Consider the following 24139-nt stretch of genomic DNA (forward strand, 5'->3'; position numbering starts at 1 on the left):
TAGAAGGAAACATTCCATGTGGGAAAAATTATATATATAAACAAAGATGAGGTGACTTACCGAACAAAAGCGCTGGCAGGTCGATAGACACACAAACAAACACAAACATACACACAAAATTCAAGCTTTCGCAACAAACTGTTGCCTCATCAGGAAAGAGGGAAGGAGAGGGGAAGACGAAAGGAAGTGTGTTTTAAAGGAGAGGGTAAGGAGTCATTCCAATCCCGGGAGCGGAAAGACTTACCTTAGGGAAAAAAAGGACAGGTATACACTCGCGCGCGCACACACACATATCCATCCACACATATACAGACATAAGCAGACATATTTAAAGACAAAGAGTTTGGGCAGAGATGTCAGTCGAGGCGGAAGTGCAGAGGCAAAGATGTTGTTGAATGACAGGTGAGGTATGAGTGGCGGCAACTTGAAATTAGCAGAGATTGAGGCCTGGTGGGCAATGGGAAGAGAGGATATATTGAACAGCAAGTTCCCGTCTCCGGAGTTCGGATAGGTTGGTGTTAGTGGTATCCAGATAACCCGGACGGTGTAACACTGTGCCAAGATGTGCTGGCCGTGCACCAAGGCATGTTTAGCCACAGGGTGATCCTCATTACCAACAAACACTGTCTGCCTGTGTCCATTCATGCAAATGGACAGTTTGTTGCTGGTCATTCCCACATAGAATGCGTCACAGTGTAGGCAGGTCAGTTGGTAAATCACGTGGGTGCTTTCACACGTGGCTCTGCCTTTGATCGTGTACACCTTCCGGGTTACAGGACTGGAGTAGGTGGTGGTGGGAGGGTGCATGGGACAAGTTTTACACCGGGGGCAGTTACAAGGGTAGGAGCCAGAGGGTAGGGAAGGTGGTTTGGGGATTTCATAGGGTGAACTAACAGGTTACGAAGTTTAGGTGGACGGTGGAAAGACACTCTTGGTGGAGTGGGAAGGATTTCATGAAGGATGGATCTCATTTCAGGGCAGGATTTGAGGAAGTCGTATCCCTGCTGGAGAGCCACATTCAGAGTCTGGTCCAGTCCCGGAAAGTATCCTGTCACAAATGGGGCACTTTTGTGGTTCTTCTATGGGAGGTTCTGGGTTTGAGGGGATGAGGAAGTGGCTCTTGTTATTTGCTTCTGTACCAGGTCGGGAGGGTAGTTGCGGGATGCAAAAGCTGTTGTCAGGTTGTTGGTGTAATGGTTCAGGGATTCCGGACTGGAGCAGATTCGTTTGCCACGAAGACCTAGGCTGTAGGGAAGGGACCGTTTGATGTGGAATGGGCGGCAGCTGTCATAATGGAGGTACTGTTGCTTGTTGGTGGGTTTGATGTGGACGGACGTGTGAAGCTGGCCATTGGACAGATGGAGGTCAACGTCAAGGAAAGTGGCGTGGGATTTGGAGTAGGACCAGGTGAATCTGATGGAACCAAAGGAGTTGAGGTTGGAGAGGAAATTCTGGAGTTCTTCTTCACTGTGAGTCCAGATCATGAAGATGTCATCAATAAATCTGCACGAAACTTTGGGTTGGCAGACCTGGGTAACCAAGAAGGCTTCCTCTAAGTGACCCATGAATAGGTTGGCGTACGAGAGGGGCCATCCTGGTACCCATGGCTGTTCCCTTTAATTGTTGGTATGTCTGGCCTTCAAAAGTTAAGAAGTTGTGGGTCAGGATGAAGCTGGCTAAGGTAATGAGGAAAGAGGTTTTAGGTAGGGTGGCAGGTGATCGGCGTGAAATGAAGTGCTCCATTGCAGCGAGGCCCTGGACGCGCGGGATATTTGTGTATAAGGAAGTGGCATCAATGGTTACAAGAATGGTTTCCGGGGGTAACAGATTGGGTAAGGATTCCAGGCGTTCGAGAAAGTGGTTGATGTCTTTGATGAAGGATGGGAGACTGCATGTAATGGGTTGAAGGTGTTGATCTATGTAGGCAGAGATACGTTCTGTGGGGGCTTGGTAACCAGCTACAATGGGGTGGCTGGGATGATTGGGTTTGTGGATTTTAGGAAGAAGGTATGGGTGCGGGGTGTCGGTGGGGTCAGGAGGTTGATGGAGTCAGGTGAAAGGTTTTGCAGGGGGCCTAAGGTTCTGAGGATTCCTTGAAGCTCCGCCTGGACATCAGGAATGGGATTACCTTGGCAAACTTTGTATGTGGTGTTGTCTGAAAGCTGACGCAGTCCCTCGGTCACATACTCCCGACGATCAAGTACTACGGTCGTGGAACCCTTGTCCGCCGGAAGAATGACGATGGATTGGTCAGCCTTCAGATCACGGACGGCCTGGGCTTCAGCAGTGGTGATGTTGGGAGTAGGATTAAGGTTTTTTAAGAAGGATTGAGAGGCAAGGCTGGAAGTCAGAAATTCCTGGAAGGTTTGGAGAGGGTGATTTTGAGGAAGAGGAGGTGGGTCCCGCTGTGATGGAGGACGGAACTGTTCCAGGCAGGGTTCAATTTGGATAGTGTCTTGGGGAGTTGGATCATTAGGAGTAGGATTAGGATCATTTTTCTTCATGGCAAAGTGATATTTCCAGCAGAGAGTATGAGTGTAGGACAGTAAATCTTTGACGAGGGCTGTTTGGTTGAATCTGGGAGTGGGGCTTAAGGTGAGGCCTTTGGATAGGACAGAGGTTTCGGATTGGGAGAGAGGTTTGGAGGAAAGGTTAACTACTGAATTAGGGTGTTGTGGTTCCAGATTGTGTTGATTGGAATTTTGAGGTTTTGGAGGGAGTGGAGCTGGAAGTGGGAGATTGAGTAGATAGGAGAGACTGGGTTTGTGTGCAATGAGAGGAGGTTGAGGTTTGCTAGAAAGGTTGTGAAGGGTGAGTGAGTTGCCTTTCTGGAGGTGGGAAACTAGGAGATTGGAAAGTTTTTTGAGGTGGCATGCTGTTCTAATTTGCGGCTGGCCTGTAGGAGGATGCTCTGAACAGCCGGTTTGGATGTGGGAGAGGAAAGATTGAGGACTTCTATTAAGGATAGGAGTTGACGGGTGTGTTCATTGGCTGAGTTGATGTGTAGGTGAAGGATTAGGTGGGTGAGGGCAATGGATTGTTCAGTTTGGAACTGGTATAGGGACGGATGGAAAGAAGGGTTGCAGCCAGAGATGGGAAGTTTAAGTGTGAGGCCTTTGGGGGTAATGCCAAATGTCAGACAAGCCTAAGAAAATAGAATATGGAAGCGTAATCTGGCTAGGGCGAAGGCATGTTTGCAGAGGGAATGTAAATAAAACTTAATGGGGTCGTTGTGGGGGTGTTGTGAGGTTGACATGGTATTAGAAGGTGGAAAGTGTAACATGAGGCTGAAATGAAAATGAAAATAAAAATATATGGGGAGAGATAAAGGTGAACTAGAAAGCAACTGGAGATCTGGTGTGAAAAAAGGCGAAAAAGTGTTGGTTACAGCTGAGCTATGTTGGACTTGGGTTGGTAGACAACGATGTGCACAAAGGTTAGGTGGTTGTGTTGCCGCCAAAACACGTTAAGGACGGAGAAATTCGGAAAAATTTCGAAAAAACTGCGTGTAAATTTATTAAAAGGAGTGGTTTTGTGGTGGCCGATTATGAAAGTGAAGCTAACAATTGTCTGACGAAGAAATAATGACGTTAAAACCTGTGGGAAGCAGCTAAAAATTATCAGTGATGTGGGAAAAACGGAAATGGAAATAAAGCAAAAGTTATTAGAACCAAACGAAATGGTTGTTTAATAGGTGAAAGGAACTGTTTGTGAACTACAAACGGTGGATTTTATAGCAGCGGTAGTTGGTTATGGTATGGAAGTGGGTTACGTATTATTGAGTATATATAGGCTCCTTCCCTCTTTCCTGATGAGGCAACAGTTTGTTGCGAAAGCTTGAATTTTGTGTGTTTGTTTGTGTTAGTTTGTGTGTCTATCGACCTGCCAGCGCTTCGTTTGGTAAGTCACATCACACACATGCACACACACATCTAAAAACAAAGATGATGTGACCCACCAAACGAAAGCGCTGGCAGGCCGACAGACACAAAAACAAACACTAACACACACACAAAATTCAAGCCCTCGCAACAAACTGTCACCCCACCAGGAAAGAGGGAAGGAGAGGGAGAGACGAAAGGATGCGGGCCTCAAGGGAGAGGACAAGGAGCCACCCCAATCCCGGGAGTGGAAAGACCCACCCTAGGGGGAAAAAAGGACGGGTATACACTCGCGCGCGCACACACACACACACACACACACACACACACACACACACACACACACACACATATATCCATCCACACATATACAGACACAAGCAGACATATCCATCCGCACATATCCGGATGGATATGTGTGTGTGTGTGTGTGTGTGTGTGTGTGTGTGTGTGTGTGTGTGTGTGTGTGTGTGCAAGTGTATACCTGTCCTTTTTTCCCCCAAGGTAAGTCTTTCCGCTCCCGGGATTGAAATGACTCCTTACCCTCTCCCTTAAAACCCACATCCTTTCATCTTTCCCTCTCCTTCCCTCTTTCCTGACGAGGCAACCGTTGGTTGCGAAAGCTAGAATTTTGTGTGTATGTTTGTGTTTGTTTGTGTGTCTGTCGACCTGCCAGCACTTTCATTTGGTAAGTCACATCATCTTTGTTTTTAGACATATTTTTCCTATGTGGAATGTTTCCCTCTATTATAATCATATATATACACACACACACACACGCACACACACACGCACACACAAATGCATACACGAACAGATCACAGATACTTCAATAATTACACTCGATAGTTTGGCAATAACATTCGATCTTTGGCAAAAACATTTGACAGTTGGCAACAGAAAGCAAAACATTGCACTAAAACAAGTGTTCAGTTCATAGTGCTGTGGAATGTGGGGGAAAAAAACCGCAAATTGGCGTTCATAAGAAGAAGAACGTATCACTACATATAGTAAATACTACAATAGAAAATTGTAGGGGAGCACAGTGTCAGGTTCTGGAGATAACTGTCGCCAGACAGTGCGAGGCAGGGTTGGCCGTGCCGTGTGAAATGTGATGTGCGCACAGTGAACCTGCCTCCACAGTACTCGGTCCGTCTCAGCTTTGCTCTGTCCTTTTCAAAACTGTTCAATACAGTATGACATTTCATTTAGCAGTGCAATGTGATATCATTTCTTCTGACATTCTGTGCGGCATTTTTCGGTCGGCACAAATTTCGTCCACTGACGGAATCGTAGTGCCGAAACTGTTTGTCTTTGGGTTTGTTCGTGGGTTAAAGGGAGGTCACATGTCGGACAGCTGTCACAGTGCTATGTACGTTCGGAAAGGAACCGTCTTGCGATATGTGGAGAGAAGTAAGAGAATTCACAGTGTCTACTGTGGAGTTACGTAATTGTAAGGCACCACAAATTTACTATAAACAGCATTACAACACAGTGCACAAAGAATTTTAAGATTTAGTCGGTGATGGAAAAAGCAAAAAATTACAACAATCTACAGGTGATTTGTACAGGATTCGAAGAAGCACTTTGTGTGAAATTGAGAGGCGTGAACCGAGTAATGATGATGTTGGTGGTACAAATAGTAAATTTTTGTAAGTTGCACGAATTATTATGTCGGCAGTTTTTTATGGAATTGAATGAATAGTATGGAGATGTTCTATATTTACAGTGACATACATCAGTTAAGTTGAGAGGCGTTCCCAGAATGATTTTTCGATTTTAGCCCTACTATTGTTGAATTCACAAATGGAAAAGGAAAGTGGCAATCAAAATTAGAAGATCTGGAATGGACTGCAGACTTAGCATTTTTAATAGACTCAATAACACACTTCTGAACACCTTAGTTAAACAAATGGTGAGAAGCACCTTTCTCTGATTTGACGGAGAAAATTAGTGGATTTAAAGAGAAAATTGCATTCTGGAAGGGACAATTTCTGACAAAGAACAACATCCATCCCTAGTGGAGTGTTAGACTACTAGTTTTTCTCTCTCTTTCTGTCTGTAAGGTTAAATGTTGTAAGAATTTTTCAGGGAACAATTTGGTATGCAGGATATTGTTGGTGTAATTCAGTTGCAAACCTAACTTCAATTTTTAATTCTACTCGTGTCAGTATATTCTCTTGCACTAAACAGTGTAATACAAAACTGATCTACACGCGAGCTGTTCAATCTTAGTCATGTGAATGCATTTCCGTCCAATGGGGTACATTTGCAGTTTCTCCTGTCTCCCCGCTCAGATAGTGCGGTGCGGTAGTGGGGAATTGGGATGAGGGGGACCCGCACTCGTACACAGTTCTCGACCGTATTCGACATAACGGAGTGGGCAGGGATCCGACATATTCCACCTGTTACACAATCGGTGAGCCTTTGCCCCATTTATGTGGGCAGACCGCCACAGGTAGGAGTGTCGTCTATAGGAAGTCGTACTTTGTCTGGGTCTGCATGTACACTGTTGTCAAAATAATTTACTTGTAGTAATACTTGACAGAGCACTGAAGGACCTGAGTCAAAACGAGGCCCCCGGAGTAGACAACATTCCATTAGAACTACTGACGGCCTTGGGAGAGCCAGTCCTGACAAAACTCTACCATCTGGTGAGCAAGATTTATGAGACAAGTGAAATACCCTCAGACTTAAAGAAGAATATAATAATTCCAATCCCAAAGAAAGCAGGTGTTGACAGATGCGAAAATTACCGAACTATCAGTTTAATAAGTCACAGCTGCAAAATACTAACGCAAATTCTTTACAGACGAATGGAAAAACTGATAGAAGCCGACCTCGGCGAAGATCAGTTTGGATTCCGTAGAAATGTTGGAACGCGTGAGGCAATACTGACCCTACGACTTATCTTGAAAGAAAGATTAAGGAAAGGCAAACCTACGTTTCTAGCATTTGTAGACTTAGAGAAAGCTTTTGACAATGTTAACTTGAATACTCTCTTTCAAATTCTGAAGGTGGCAGGGGTAAAATACAGGGAGCGAAAGGCTATTTACAATTTGTACAGAAAGCAGGTGGCAGTTATAAGAGTCGAGGGGCATGAAAGGGAAGCAGTGGTTGGGAAGGGAGTGAGACAGGGTTGTAGCCTCTCCCCACTGCTATTCAATCTGTATTTGAGCAAGAAGTAAAGGAAACAAAAGAAAAGTTCAGAGTAGGTATTAAAATCCATGGAGAAGAAGTAAAAACTCTGAGGTTCGCCAGTGACATTGTAATTCTGTCAGAGACAGCAAAGGACTTGGAAGAACAGTTGAACAAATGGACAGTGACTTGAAAGGAGGATATAAGATGAACATCAACAAAAGCAAAAAGGTGATAATGGAATGTATTCTAATTAAGTCGGGAGATGCAGAGGGTATTAGATTAGGAAGTGAGGCACTTAAAGTAGTAAAGAAGTTTTGCTATTTGGTGAGCAAAATAACTGACGATGGTCGAAGTAGAGATGATGTAAAATGTAGACTGGCAATGGCAAGGAAAGTGTTTCTGAAGAAGAGAAATTTGTTAACATCGAGTATTGATTTAAGTGTCAGGAAGTCGTTTCTGAAAGTATTTGTATGGAGTGTAGCCATGTATGGAAGTGAAACATGGATGATAAATAGTTTGGACAGGAAGAGAATAGAAGCTTTGGAAATGTGGTGCTACAGAAGAATGCTGAAGATTAGATGGGTAGATCACATAACTAATGAGGAGCTATTGAATAGAATTGGGGAGAAGAGGAGTTTGTGGCACAACTTGACTAGAAGAAGGGATCGGTTGGTAGGACATGTTCTGAGACATCGAGGGATCACCAATTTAGTATTGTAGGGGCCAGTGTGGATGGTAAAAATCGTAGAGGGAGACCAAGAGACGAATACACTAAGCAGATTCAGAAGGATGTAGGTTGCAGTAGGTACTGGGAGATGAAGAAGCTTGAACAGGATAGAGTAGCATGGAGAGCTGCATCAAACCAGTCTTAGGACTGAAGACCACAGCAACAACAGTAGGTGTTGGCAAATATTTTAATTAACACTCCTGCCAAAGATTTTGTGTAAGTTTTTCAACACTTAACTGTTTTCTGTTTCCAGTACCAGCTCGGCCACCGTTCCCGGTCGCCGCTCCGGCGCCACCGATGCCAGGGTTTATGCCGCCGGCACCTCAGATGCCCCCACCTCCGCAGGGCCCCCAGGTACGTGTACCGATCGCACGGGTGCAGCATGAGGTCTGACAAAAAATGAGTGACCGTTTGCACTAGCAGTGAGCAATCTGCAGCTTAGGTAGCAAGTAGTCGGAGGACTGTACCGTGTGGTGCTACAGCCTCCGGCAATATTTTGTACGTCGATCAGTACGTGTCTATTTTTGCATTACTGGGATATTGGGTTGTACGAATTTCGTACGAATCAAAAATTTGAAGCGTATTCTCTAATGAGGGAGTTCCTTCCCGGAACCCGCTCCTTCTTGAGAAGGTTGTTGTCTGCCGTGTCCTGCACAGAATGCACACGTAATGTTACATTCTGTTTGACTCACTTGAATGGGCAAACTCATCAGTGTACAAATAGGATACTGGCATTAGTGTTTTCTGGAAGAGTTGCACTACATTCTGAGTTTACTTTTATGTGTGAAAACAAATTATTAAGATGATTATGGACAGTGTATGAAAATGCGTCTTCTTACAATGATATCACATTTTTGGCATTTGTTGTTGAAGTTCGATGAACCCATTATGCAAATGAAACCTCAAGAGTACCTGACATTTTCATTTACTCCAAACCAGAACTCTGTCAGAGTTTTCTAATACGAGATAATTTTGGTTTGAAAGGCTGGCCGCACCCTCTCCTTTCACGGTTTTCAGGAAGGTAGTTTGCCAGACAAATAAGGTTTTATTGTTAAACCAGTATAAACTTCTACAGTTTCTTTCTTCAGTATTTCTTTAGGATATTTCCAAGCAACATAAATTTACTATTACTCCTAAAAGGTCAGTCAGACTTAACCTCGACAGAACTTTGCAGCTTTTACTCGCACTGAGAATATTCTCGGGTGAAGTATTTTCTCGCAACTCGCTTTATTCGTACGACCTGTTATCTGCTGTTTCGGCACTGCAGGTGTTCGTGACGGGTGACGTGCATGAAAAACAAAGAAGGTAGGTGCTGACAGCTGTGTTATTGCTGAACCATCAGTAAACATTCTGAAGTTGCAGTGTACAGCTAGTCGGAGCTCGCACTAAAATGTAGAATTGTGTCCATTACTTTGTAATTAATGGATGTATGTGACTGAGTATCCGAAATGTAAACACAGTTTACATGTGACAGAAAATGTCACATAAATATAAAGTAGCACTATGATTATGTAGTAAGTCAGAATATAGTCTACACACGAAAAATGTTTTCTGTAGTTTTGAAACTGTTTGAAATAACAGTGTTACCAAAATTCTCAAGAATTTTCTTCAATCACGCTTCACATTAGCACATTACATATACAGACTGCAAAACATCAAGAAATTTTATCAGTAAAAGTCTTATTACATAAGAAAGTTACTAACAAAGCAGAAAATTATACTGATAACAGAAATCAGATGTAAATTTCAGTTTTCATATGAGTTTCTAATACCAACGAAAATTAGATTGTGAATCTAATACAGTCTTTGAAGTTTTATTTCTTCAAAGCATTATTTATTTCATTTGTACAACTGTTCAGTGATACATTGAGGGAGTAGTATACAATGAGTAGAAACTTTATACTATGGCTCTTTATATAATGATGGTCACAAATAATTTGGCGTTTTCTATATGCACTGCTGGTGCAAAATATTTCTTCAATTATTTTGTGGCAGGAATAATACTTCTTTTTTTTTACGAGTATGTAACTTATGACAACATAAATGTAAGCAACATGTCCAACACCGACAACAGATTAAAAACTTAAGTCACACCTACCAGTTGCATGTATAAAACCGTTACTCTTTGTGAAATTACTTTCTTGTCATCAGGAATACTTAACACTAAGCAGATTCAGAAGGATGTAGGCTGCAGTAGGTACTGGGAGATGAAGAAGATTGCACAGGATAGAGTAGCATGGAGAGCTGCATCAAACCAGTCTCAGGACTGAAGACCACAACAACAACAACAACAACTCAAATTTATTTCTAAGTATAATTACATGCACAGTAACCACTAATGTAATGAAGCAGAGTCTGCATATGTTTATCCAGAATCTCAACAGCATCACTCCAATTCTATGTTTAAATATTGAGGGTAGTTAAAAATTTGCTCATCCACTCAAGTTGGTTTATAGGAAATAATATTAATTTTGTATCAGGAGGGTTGAAATTTTAGGTGTCAATTTCAGATGAAACAAGAAAGGAAAAGATGTTCAAATAAGGTAAAAAAAAGGGACAAAAGATGCTGGTTTATTCAATTAATTTAACAATTTCTCTTTCCTCTATTCTAATTTATTGAATTTCAGACAAGTACATCAAATTATCTCTCATCAAAAGAAGGAAAAACATGAAACTGTTTTACATCAAGACATTAAGCATCTCTACGTTTTTAAAAAGTCAGTCAGTTTATGTAGGGAGAAGGAACATCTTTGTAGATGCTAAAGCTTCTTTCAACATCCACAGAAACCTGTGAGGCAAACCTTCCCTTCACTCAGAATTCCTCAATGTATGGATTCTTCTGAAGACTAGACTCGAGTTTGTCTTTGGCAAACTGCTCCCTTGTGGAAGTAAAAATACCCGCCCCCCCACCCCCCGTTTTTCCAGACATTGTTCTTCCAATCATTTAATAGCTACAGTCGGCTATATGGGTGTAATATAGTTCTCTTTGCAAATTCTCTATTTTCTCCGGTAACAGAAGTTTCTGTGCCTTGTACATTGCATCTGTGTCGGTTGGAACCAAAAAAGCACAAACTATAATTTTGTGAAAATTCTCACACAACATAGCAGCACACCCAACGAGTAATGACCATAAAATTTGGAAGGGGCAAGCCAGTGGTTTCCATGTAGGCAACAACACAACTCGGAGCTTTCAGTAGAGTCATCTTCAGGGCAGAGATGAACTGGTTTGCAATGTCGTGTTACCTCCTTGTGGATTCAAAAACCCTGTATAGGGCACGAACTGAGCATGTCACATGCTTCAGCATAGGAAACAAAGGTTTCAATTGGGTAATAGCTGAAACAGTGTATGGAGTCTGGTCCGTGACCACAAGTAGTAGTTTTTCAAACTCGATGGCAGTTGGCCAGAGCTTTTGGCAGAAGTCCATAATTGATACATTTTTAACAACATGGGCTTAACTTTCTCCCCTGCTAAGGAAAAAACCTAAAATGTTCAAAACGGTTTCATCCACAATGATTCCCACACTAATCAGTGTCTAATTCCTTCAAATTTTGGCTTTTTGAAGAGTTCTGTCAAAAAGCTTTTGCTGATAGAGGTTGTCGCAATTTGTTTGTTCGGAGAGTCTTATGGAAATGTTTCGTCTGATGCATCACACTGGCTTTTTCATCTAACAACATTCCTGAATTGCAAATAGTGCACCACATAACAGTACCGTCTTGTACACTCTGTTAGTAATGTAAGAAAGAACTAACACCAGTTCAGTCGCTAACTTGGTGCGTTTGTTGCACGACACTTGTGTGCCCACTCACTCGATTGCTGTCCAAATTCTCTCTTGCAACACTGCAACAGTTACCAGAAAGTTCTCATTCATCCTGGATCTGCAGTATCAGCGATTTTTAGTAGCTAGAACCCAGTCTCGCAACTATGTGGGTGCGGTTACTGCTGGCTCTGTACGACCAGCCTCCGCCTCCTCGTGAGCAGATTATGTCTCTCACATATCTAACTTACATTTGTCGACAGTAGGCTACTGGTTCTGGATAGAATCACTCATTGTCAATTGGATTATTGTGGGCCACTGTATATTGGTAAAGTGAGAGAAAGACGTTTTGTCGAAAACACAATTATTTTCCATTGTTGCAGGTTTACTATGACTGCTGACATCACAGTAGCTACAGACGTTCATTATTCTGGCCTTATCCTCGAGTGATATCGCTACAGTTATTGGGAAATGTAATTTTATGTACAGTCCGAAAATAGAGGCAATATGTGTCATTTTCTTCAATGCTGGTGCCATCATTATGGCAGAATGGGTTGAAAATGATTAAAATGTTAGCAAAAAAAATAAAGAAGTTTCATACAAACTGTGTAAGCAGCACACTGTTTTGTTGAGAAATGGATAGAGCGTATAATTTTGTGCATGTCCCAAATGCCTTATCAGTGAAGCAGTTGTGAAATTTTGAATATTGGCAATGTATTTTTAGATGCTCAACATATTGAAATGAACTTCATCTGTATAAGAACATTCTAGAAATTCTATGAAAGTTTTCAGATAGTCTGTAATTGAAAATGTGATAATGTCTTGCATTGACCTCAGATATTGGTGAATGACCTCCAGTACATAGAACTTTGTACCGGTCTCTCAGAAAATGCATCAAAGTTCTTAATAAGTGAAAACTCAAAGCGAATATTTAAGTGAGCACTACAAAACTTACATTTAAAGAGTTGGTGGTTTTCAGCATTCAGTGCCTAAATGTAATAGAACAGTTAGGTTATCTCGAGTGGAGACTGAGGTACGAGGCTGCACAAACAAACAAAATTGAAGAACTACGAGTACTATTTGCTTGTCGGTCGGAAACATTACTAATGAAAGAGACAGAGATCGGTCTGGCTCCAGCTGCCAGAGACCGTGGTCACGTGTATTTGTGTGCGTGTGTACGTATGTTGTCTAATTTTGACAATGGCGTCGTCAGCCGAAAGCTAATTGTGAGACAGCCCGTTTGTCGTGTCTTTCTGCAACTCGGCATCTTCACTGTACGGTGAGTAGCAACTATCCTTTTAATTATATTGAGACAGAGTCGTGGTGAAATAAAGTACGAAGCAATAGAAAGTCCAGACCGGACTATCGACAGTAACGGAAAGGATAGATTGCTGCTCAGTAAAGATGACATGTCGAGTTGCGGACAGGCACAACAGAAAGACTGTTACACATTAACAGTCTTCTGCCAAATCCTTCTTCGGCAAAGAAAAACGCGCACATTCGTACGTGCGAGCACACCTCGTTCACACACGCCTGCTGTCTCTGTCTGCTCGGGCCAGAGTGAAACTGAATTGAAACACGTCGAATGGGAGGAACGATCTGTAGTGGAGCAGGAAAGGGAGAGAGACAGCAGGGTACGGGTAGGGGGAGAGGAAACAGTGCTGCCTGCAGAGTGTGCAGGGACTAGAGGTAGCAGAGAGGCTACCTGGTGCAATGGGGGATGGGAAGAAAGGAGAGAAGTGAAAAGATCGGTGGGTGCCTCGAGAGGGAGCAGTGCACAATGAGGGTGACGGGACGTGAGTTGGGAGCAGGGGATGGAAACTATTAGGTGGAGGTTGTGGGGACTTGGGGTTGCCGTAGTTAGAGGCCGGGACGGTTCTGGGAGCGGAGTGTGTGTTGTAGGGATGACTCCCATCTGCACAGTTCAGAGAAGTAGGGAGGATCCGGGCGGCCCAGGTTGTGAAGCGGCCATCGAAATTGAGCCTGTCGTGTTTGGCTGCACATCGTGGTCCACTTTGCTCTCGGCCACAGATGGGCGGTAGCCGTTTGTCCCGGTGGACAGCCGGTCGGTAGTCGTACCGATATAGAAAGCTGCGGAATGATTGCAGCAGAGCTGGTGCGCAGTGTGGCCGATTTCACTGGTGGCCCACCCTCTGAGGGAGTAAGATAAGCACATGACGGGACTGGAAATGGGAAGTGGTGGGTGGGTCGATTGGCCTGGTCTTGCTCCTGTTTCTCGCAGAGGGATATAACCCCTGTGGCGAGGGATTGGCGTATAGTAGGGATGGACAGGGATGTTGTGGAGATAGGGCGGGTGACTGAACGTCACTTTAGGAGGGATGGCAAGGATCTCGGGTAGCGTGTCTCCCGTATCGGGGCACAATGATAGAGAATCAAAGCCCTGATGAAGAATACAGTTTGGCTGTTCCAGTCGGGGATGGTAATTTCTTACGAGGGGGGCCACTCCTTTTTAGCCTGTTCTCAGGGGTGCCGGGAGGATTCGGCATACGTGTGGATGTTGTTGTTGTGGTCTTCAGTCGTGTGACGGGTTTGATGCAGCTCTCCATGCTACTTCCAAGCTTCTTCATCTCCCAGTACCTATTGCAACCCTACATCCTTCTGAATCTGTTTAGTGTATTCATCTCTTGGTCTCCCTCTACGATTTTTACCATCCACGCTGCCCTCCAATACTAAATAGGTGATCCCTTGATGATGCCTCAGAACATGTCCTACCAACCGATCCCTTCTTCTAGTCAAGTTGTGCCACAAACTCCTCTTCTCCCCAATCCTATTCAATAGCTCCTCATTAGTTATGTGATCTACCCATCTAATCTTCAGCATTCTTCTGTAGCACCACATTTCCAAAGCTTCTATTCTCTTCCTGTCCAAACTATTTATCATCCATGTTTCACTTCCATACATGGCCAGACTCCATACAAATACTTTCACAGACGACTTCCTGACACTTAAATCTATACTCGATGTTAACAAATTTCTCTTCTTCAGAAACGCTTTCCTTGCCATTGCCAGCCTACATTTTATGTCCTCTCTACTTCGACCATCGTCAGTTATTTTGCTCCCCAAATAGCAAAACTTCTTTACTACTTTAAGTGTCTCATTTCCTAATCTAATTCCCTCAGCATCACCCGACTTAATTCGACTACATTCCATTATCCTCGTTTTGCTTTTGTTGATGTTCATCTTATATCCTCCTTTCAAGACACTGTCCATTCCCTTCAACTGCCCTGTCTCTGACAGAATTACAATGTCATCAGCGAACCTCAAAGCTTTTATTTCTTCTCCGTGGATTTTAATACCTACTCCGAACTTTTCTTTTGTTTCCTTTACTGCTTGCTCAATATACAGATTGAATAGCATCGGGGATAGGCTACAACCCTGTCTCACTCCCTTCCCAACCACTGCTTCCCTTTCATGTCCCTCAACTCTTATAACTGCCATCTGCTTTCTGTACAAATTGTAAATAGCCTTTCGCTCCCTGTATTTTACCCCTGCCACCTTCAGAATTTGAAAGAGAGTGTGGATATGGCACGGGAAATCTGTTTGCGGACTAGGTCGGAGGAATAGTACCTGTCTGTGAAGGTCTTCGTGAGACCTTAAGCGTACTCAGAAAGGGAGTTCTCTTCACTGCAGAGATGCTGTCCCCGGCTGTATGGGAAGGAGTTTTCGGTGTGAAATGGATGACAGCTGTCAGAGTGCAGGTGCTGTTCGTTGATGGTGGGTTTAATGTGAACAGAGGGGTGGATGGAGTCATCAGAGTGGAGGTGGCCAGGTCCAGGAATGTGGGACACTGGGTTCGGAAGGACCGAGTGCAGTGGATGGCGGAGGAGGTGTTGCAGTTGTGCAGGAGTGAGTAATAGGGTGTCCAGATCGTGAAGGTACCGTCAGTGAACCTGAATCAGATCGAGGGTTGGGGTTTTTGGGAGATTAGGAAGATTTCCTTTAGATGGCCCATAAACAGATTGGCATAGGAGGGTGCCACACAGGTGCCTGTGGCTGTGCCACAGATTTGTTTGTATAGCTTTCCATCAGAGGAGGAGTAGTTGTGTGGTGGGATATGGCCAGTAAGATGTATGAGGAATGAAGTAGTAGTGACTGTAGAGTCTGAAGGATGTTGGAAAAGGTGGTATGCAATAGCAGCAAGACCAGTGGGCGTGAGGGATGTAGGTGTATAGGGAAGCGACGTCAACACTGATGAGTAGGGACCCGAAAGGTAAAGGATAGTGGTAAAGGAAGTGGGTGGGGGGCAAGCTAGATTTTGGGCAATAGGGTGGAGCTGAGAGCAGAATTATGAGCTACAATAGGTCATCCAGGATTGTTGGGTTTGTGGATTTTGGGGGACACGTCGAAGGTGAGTGTGCGGGGTCTCGTAGGGGTGAGTAGGAAAATGGATTCATTGTGAGAAGGGCCCAAGGCTTTAAGCAGGGGTTGGAGGTTATGTCGGAGTGGTGGAACCTTTGTCTGCAAATAGGATCATTAGGTCAGTATCTGTTTTGAGGCTGTGTGTGACTGTCCTCTTTTCTGCTGAAAGGTTGATGTTTCTAGGGAGAGACGTGGAGAAGGATGGTGAGGCCAAATTGAATGTAAGGAATTCCTGGAATGTGGCCAGTGAGTGTTTAGGTGGGAGGGGAAGGATCACAATCAGATGGTGGTGTAATTTGTGAGAGGCAGGGTTCAAACCTGCAATTAGGTTGGCTTTGGATGGAGGGATTGGTGGCAAAGAAGTGTTTTCATTGCAGGAATAGGAAGGAAAAAGAGTGTAACTCCGTGGGATCAAAATTTTGGTGGTAATGTTAGCAACAGTGTTCTGGAATTGTTTCAGCTCTGGATTTACTGGAATGTTGGTAGGGAGTTTTGGAGGCTGTGTCAGCTAGGCAGAGGCTGGGTGCTATGGTGATACGGAACACTGTGAGTTGGGTACTGGCCTCCTGATGAAGGCTTTGGCTGATAGTTTAAGTGTTTAACATTTTGTTCATTATGCCTGTTTGCAACGCAACACGTCACCTTTTTCACAATTGTTTGAATAAAGTATGAAAATATGTAAAAAAAAATTAAAAAAAGTATTCTCTCCATTGAGATTGATGTACTGTCAGGAGAAAATCCACTATAGTGTGTTGTAGAAGGTCTTGTTGTCTAGATTGTAGGAATGTTTCTAAAGTGACTGGTTTAATTTCCCCATAAACCGTCCTCAGATCTGCAGTTAAAAATAAAATAATCACCATATGCTGCATAATGTACAACAATCCGGTTATGCAAAATGTAAAATCGAATTTAACAGAATATACCTATCAGGTACAAGATTAAGCAGGGCAACTTATATGCAAAATTTACATCCCTTCATCACAGGATAAAAGTGAATGGGTTGCTGTTGTAACCAATAGATACATTCTGTTACCTTTGATTTTACATTTGATACAGTAATCGTGTTGTACATTGGGTAGTACATGTTGGTTAGTTATTTTATCTACAGATCTTATTTTAAAAATACTAAAGCAATCTAGACAGCCAACAAAATCTGTTTTCTACCTGCACAGGAAAAAGATATAGTTCAGCGAAAAACTCGTGTCCCTTGTTTCCTGTATGACAAAAAGTGAGGAGGTATTGCAGAAAACTGACTGAGTGAAGTGGGCCGACACCAGTCCATTGCAAACATTTAGAATGCACATTAGTCATTCATATTGCCACATTAGTCATATTTTGCTGTGTCAGGCCTTGTCTGTCTATCTTCAACAGTGTGTGGTGGTAGAAGTTGAAAGTAAAACACATGTACAAATTAGAAATTTCACATTAAAATAGTTTTTAATTCTCAAACAATTAATTTATTTTCTTGCCACAAACTTTGGACCTGGTTCCAAAGTTTGTGGCAAGACACAAGACACATCAAATACAAAAACTCTGTTCAAAATATTGTTTCCGTGTGCAGTGTTTTAACTCATTATAGCAACAGTTAAAAAATAGTATGGAAATTTTCTATAATATAAACTTTGATAACCACACCCAACCTACCAGTTAACTGGAATGCTGTTTCAGAATGAGTACCAGTAGTAAATATGTGCATAGTAAGGAAAAATGAGGAAGGGAACTTTAGTAATGTTTGAACTATCAGTTCTTCTTCCCCCTCTAGTTTATGTTCATATTCTCCCACACACAGGACAGTCTACTGCACACACAACGACACTAAATGTCAGTCTTGAATGGTTGTATTTGGTTTTGTGTGTGTGCATGTAAAGTAGAAAGAAAAGAGTAACAGCCCAAAAAATTTGTAAATGATTTGTGCTGATATGCTTCTGCATGTTTTGTGTATGTATGTATGTATCTTATCTATCTATGTATGTGTCTGTCTGTCCACAGCAATAACTTACAAAGAATTGTGTTTACTCATTTATGTTCACTGTTACCATCTTGTAATTCCTATTTACCTGTTACATGCATAGTATTCACAGACAAAATAAAAATCCCGTCTCTTTTTTTAGGACACTGGAATCAAGTGCATGTGATCTGTCTATAAACCTAAGAATGGGAATAATTTCACCAATTGTTGCCTCCAGTAGCTTAACACTGTCGTTATTTTTAATAAAAAAAAACGCTCCATTTGCTGTTGAGAACTTCATTCAGTTGTTGGCTGTTGGAAAATGAACTGGTTATAAATCTAAAAAAGACTATGTATGCAGTGTTTAAAAACAAGGAAAAGGCTGTAGACATGGATTTAGAGGTTGACGGAACAAGGCTGGAAGAAGTAGAATCTGCTAGATTCTTAGGTATTCTTGTGGATAATGAACTGAAATGGAAAAAACATATTAATAATGTCTGTAAGAAACTGAGCTCTGTCATATTCTTAATGATGCAGCTATCACAGTATTCAGACAAGAACCTTCTGTGTACAGTGTATCATGGACTTTTCGAACCATACTTACAGTATGGAGTGACGGTGTGGGGAAACTCAAACAAACAAGAGACAAAAAGAGTGTTCACATTACAAAAAAAAGCAATTAGGATCATTTTAAGAAGAAAGACCTCTGAAACATGCAGAAACTGTTTCAAGAATTTAGGTATCTTAACTTTTTCATCATTATATATATACAAAACAATAATTTACATCACAAAAGGTAGTGAGGACTGGATTACAAATGCTAGTGTACACACCCACAATACAAGAAAGAAGAATGAAGTACGGAGCATACCCCACCGGCTGGCAATGCTAGAAAAAGGACCCCAGTACTCTGGTATCAGACTACTAAGAAGTCTGCCCAAAACCCTGCAAGATAGTGTACTTCACAACGAATTTACAAAGAATCTTAAAGACTATCTCATTGAAAAAGAGTTTTACAGTGTTGCAGAATACTTATGCCATTAAATTTGTATATAGTGTTACTCATTATCAGTGATGTAAAAATGTAAGCTAAAGGTGTAGAAAAATAATTGATAAACAATTTTAATACTTTGACATGTCCTATATTACATGTACATTTACTGTACACGATGTAATCTTACAGGATCAAATAAAATTCAATTCAATTCAATTCAGTTCACTACTGGTTTCAGCCTTTATATTAGGCCATTAAGTGATGCTGCCATGAGTATGATAGACATGTCAACAGCTAGGGTATAAAACTTACATTATGCCGTAGAGAAACATCATATAAATGACAAAAATACAAGCCAGATGGATTTAAAATGTTACATACCCAATGATATTCTGAGAAACAGTGATGTGTCAAGATTATAAAGACATTATAATCTGTTACATTGTAAATATATTTTGGGTTTAAAATGAATTGTGTCTTGACATATTCGAGAATTCCAAAGTGCACCTTTTTCAAATACAGCTAAAAATAGCTTTTTTGATCTAATAAAAGTGTAAAATATTATATATAAAAACAAAGATGAGGTGACTTACCGAACGAAAGCGCTGGCAGGTCGATAGACACACAAACAAACACAAACATACACACAAAATTCAAGCTTTCGCAACAAACTGTTGCCTCATCAGGAAAGAGGGAAGGAGAGGGGAAGACGAAAGGAAGTGGGTTTTAAGGGAGAGGGTAAGGAGTCATTCCAATCCCGGGAGCGGAAAGACTTACCTTAGGGGGAAAAAAGGACAGGTATACACTCGCACACACGCACATATCCATCCACACATACAGACACAAGCAGACATATTGGTCTTATCTGGATACTTCCCACTAACACCAACCTATCCGAACTCCGGAGATGGGAACTTGCTGTTCAATATATCCTCTCTTCCCATTACCCACCAGGCCTCAATCTCCGCTAATTTCAAGTTGCCGCCACTCATACCTCACCTGTCATTCAACAACATCTTTGCCTCTGCACTTCCGCCTCGACTGACATCTCTGCCCAAACTCTTTGTCTTTAAATATGTCTGCTTATGTCTGTATATGTGTGGATGGATATGTGTGTGCGCGCGCGCGCGCGCGAGTGTATACCTGTCCTTTTTTTCCCTAAGGTAAGTCTTTCCGCTCCCGGGATTGGAATGACTCCTTACCCTCTCCCTTAAAACACACTTCCTTTCGTCTTCCCCTCTCCTTCCCTCTTTCCTGATGAGGCAACAGTTTGTTGCGAAAGCTTGAATTTTGTGTGTATGTTTGTGTTTGTTTGTGTGTCTATCGACCTGCCAGCGCTTTTGTTCGGTATGTCACCTCATCTTTGTTTTTATATATAATTTTTCCCACGTGGAATGTTTCCTTCTATTATATTGATATCAAAAGTGTAAAATAGTTATACTGCACTGGGATGCCCTGAACACTGCAACTATTGTATGCTCGTATGAGATGAAAAAAGTAATTTTTAGTCTTCTATTTGTAAAATGGGCAGTTTGCAAAATATTGAGACATAAATCCTCTTAAGCCCAAATTAATACTTATAACATTATAGATTATATAATCTTTATAATCTTGACACACATCTACATCTACATCAATATTCCACAAGCCACTTGACGGTGTGTGGCGGAGGGTACCTTGAGTACCTCTATCGGTTCTCCCTTCTATTCCAGTCTCGTATTGCTCGTGGAAAGAAGGATTGTCGGTATGCTTCTGTGTGGGCTCTAATCTCTCTGATTTCATCCTCATGGTCTCTTCGCGAGATATACGTAGGAGGGAACAATATACTGCTTGACTCTTCGATGAAGGTATGTTCTCGAAACTTCAACAAAAGCCCGTACCGAGCTACTGAGCGCCTCTCTTTCAGAGTTCCACTGGAGTCTATCTATCATCTCCATAATGCTTTCGCGATTACTAAATGATCCTGTAACGAAGCGTGCTGCTATCTGTTGGATCTTCTCTCTCTTCTATCAACCCTATCTGGTACGGATCCAAACTGCTGAGCAGTATTCAAGCAGTGGGCGAACAAGCGTACTGTAACCTACTTCCTTTGTTTTCGGATTGCATTTCCTTAGGATTCTTCCAATGAATCTCAGTCTGGCATCTGCTTTACCGACAATCAACTTTATATGAGAATTCCATTTTAAATCACTCCTAATGTGTACTCCCAGATAATTTATGGCTTCCAGTTGCTGGCCTGCTATATTGTAGCTAAATGATAAGGGATCTTTCTTTCTATGTATTCGCAGCACATTACACTTGTCTACATTGAGAATCAATTGCCATTCCCTGCACCATGCGTCAATTCGCTGCAGATCCTCCTGCATTTCAGTACAATTTTCCATTGTTACAACCTCTCGATATACCACAGCATCATCCGCAAAAAGCCTCAGTGAACTTCCGATGTCATCCACATGTTTCTCATGATATCGTTAGACACGTAACATTGAAATCAGTGTGGCTCCTATTTTAGTAAAGTTCTCAACAGTAACTGGAGTGGTTATTAATTCAACACACATTTGCAGGTAGTACATTGAGATAGTAATAGCTTGAGAAAACTATAATTGATAAGACAGAATGTTAGGCAAGTACTTCCTTTTGCAAGCAAAATTTTGGTACTCAGTAGAAAAAGTAATATAGCCTTCCTTACTCAGGGAGGAAAAATGGACAGTTAGGGGACGGCCAGTCACTCGGACCCCAGTGTGCCTCTTAATAGGTTTCATTCTCGTGCAAATCTGACACTGAGAAACGTACTGTACTGTGTGCTACTCTTTATTGGGCTACCTGTAAAGGGTGTGGGATGTTGTCTTTGTGCTCCAAATATTATTATGTACATCACTCAGATATGTATGCAGCACAGCCTATCGAAACAATTCTTTGAACTGTTGTCACCTTTATTACAGTAGAGCTTTACTGTCCTGCAACAATATTTCGTTGCACAGTCCCTCTAAAATAACTGAACCCACACTTACGAAGAAACACACATACACAAACACATTTACTTTTTTAAACATTGTAAATTGTTATCTTGCAAATGTGACTGTTTATCCGAGAAAATGACCGAGCTTGATCGAATGAGACAGCCAGTCTCGTACCCACAGGTCGGCACGAAGCACCCTTCAGACGGCCCTTCGGAAGATGAGCCGGCGGCGAAGAAGTCGAACGTGAGGACCGAGGAGTCGCTCCTCCCAGAGGATTTGTTCCTGGCTCAGCACAAGAGCAAGGGACCGGTCACCTTCAAGGTGAGTCAACATTCCCACTCTGTTCTTCCAGGTGGTAGGTAGTCTGGGAAATTAACATTCGTGTAATCTTATGGCGAAATGCGCAGAAAATTGTCAGGTTTTTATTTCGACATAAGAGCCGTGTCACAAAAGTGAGGGCCGATTGACTGGGAGAGGTGACAAAAGTGGCAGAACAGAAATAGAGATTCTCATTTGTACACTTTCTGCTTATTTTTCTGCACACTCTGTACCACTGCCGAGCCACCTGTTTTTCCTCATGGTATGATTTTGTTCTAAGTCTGGTGCCTGTCTTTTTGGGCAATCCGAAATTGATATTGTCATTATTTATTATAAATACGGAATATAGGAAAGGGATGTACGCACTGAGCCTGCTCTAGATGTTACAAATTGTTTAGTGGTGAAGTGTTTTAGTTTTGCTATTCTAGATATACGTTTCTTGTTGTAAATATTTTTGGTCAAACCATATGCTCTTTCCATTTTGTTAATTCTTGAATCTACTGCAGATTTTTCTAGTCCATTCTGTTGCACAGCCTCTCCAAGATATTTAAATTTATTTACTCACTCTAATTTACGTATTTGTGTTTCTATTAAGTTTGGCACATTTTTTATATTTGTCATATAATTTTGTTTTTTTCAGCTGAAATTTTGAGACCAGTTCTGTTTGCTATTTGTTCCAAAACGTTTATCTGAATAACTGCTTCTGTCAGGTTTTTTGAAAGTATTGCAAAATCATCTGCAAAAGCCAAGCAGTTTACCTTAATTCCATTTGTTTTCCTTCTCAGAGCTATAGGTTCAATTTTGTGATTTTTTAAGCCCCGAATTACAGATCCTTACAATTTTTTCTAGAACACAATCAAACAGTAAAGGTGATAAACCATAACCTTGTCTAACACCAGTTTTTATTTCAAATGGCTGAGATACTTCTCCCATAAATTTGACTTTTAGATATTGTACCTGTTAATGTTTCACGAATTATATTTGCAAATTTTGATTTAACACCAAATTCTCTTATGATCTTATTTATTGATTTCAAGAAAGCATTTGATTGTGTAGACGGAGAAACAATAGATGACATTATTATTGGTTTACTGGTTAACATTTTATGGCAAATTATTGATTTCATATAAGTTAAAAATTTGTTCTACACAGGATCTTCCCTTTAGAAAACCACCCTGATATTCTCCCAGTTGTTTGCCTAAAGTATCTGCCACTCCGTTCAGGAGGATTTTTGATAATATTTTGTATGTCACTGGCAGAAGTGACACTCTTCTGTAATTATTGACATTTTATTTGTCTCCCTTTTTATGTAGCTGGTGGATTAATACAGTTTTCCAAATGTTCTCAAAAAGCCAATATAGATCCTTTATGATTTTTGGTTCTGACACTTCAATAATTCTGCTGTAATGGAGTCTTCACCTCTTGCTTTATTTGTTTTTGAGTGTTTTGATAGCTTCATGAATTTCTAACTCTGTTGGTGAGAAATTATTTTTGGTGAAATTTTCTTCTATTTCAATAAGCTGAGAATTTTCAAAGTTTCTTTTGATTTGCCGAATTATTTTTGATGTTTCTTTTCTTAGTTGTCTGAATTGTTTAAGGTCTTCCTCTTTCTCGATCATCTCCATTTTCTCCATTTTTGAGCTCTTCCTATTAGTGCCTTTTCACACTCCTCATTCCACCATGTTTTCTTTTTATTCTTGGCCAATCCTAAAGTTTTCTCTGCTGCTTGAGTTATTTGCATCTGGAGTTCATGCCGATCGTCTTCTTTACGTGTCTCAATTTCTTCTCTAAATTTTTCTATATTTTCTTTTGTAATATTAGCTGTAGTGGTGTTGTATCTGATAACTTTCTTGGTCACCTTTTTTGTTCCGTCGCAGTCTGGTCCCTTTAACCCCCACAAACCAACCAACCAACCAACCAACCTTTTTTGTTTTAGATGGGAGAAATTTTATTTTAATCTTAGAGAGATAATGATCTGAGTCGAAGTCCCCATTTCTGACTATTTTAACATTCATAATTTCCGTGAAATACCCTT

At 41.5% G+C, this 24139-nt stretch overlaps 1 protein-coding gene across 2 annotated transcripts in view; it reads left to right on the forward strand.

Annotated features, from left to right (window-relative positions):
- The window catches only part of LOC126428466 (splicing factor 3A subunit 1), a 96549-nt gene that overhangs the window by 67679 nt on the left and 4731 nt on the right, over positions 1-24139 (forward strand). The window contains exons 12-13 of one of the 2 annotated variants that reach the window (XM_050090399.1): positions 8003-8103; positions 21949-22107. In XM_050090399.1, the coding sequence (XP_049946356.1) occupies positions 8003-8103; positions 21949-22107 (260 nt within the window). The remainder of the gene's footprint in view (positions 1-8002; positions 8104-21948; positions 22108-24139) is intronic. The other variant, XM_050090400.1, reaches the window with a different exon arrangement.

Source organism: Schistocerca serialis, chromosome 12 (assembly GCF_023864345.2).
Source record: "Schistocerca serialis cubense isolate TAMUIC-IGC-003099 chromosome 12, iqSchSeri2.2, whole genome shotgun sequence".
NCBI classification, from domain to species: Eukaryota; Metazoa; Arthropoda; class Insecta; order Orthoptera; family Acrididae; genus Schistocerca; species Schistocerca serialis.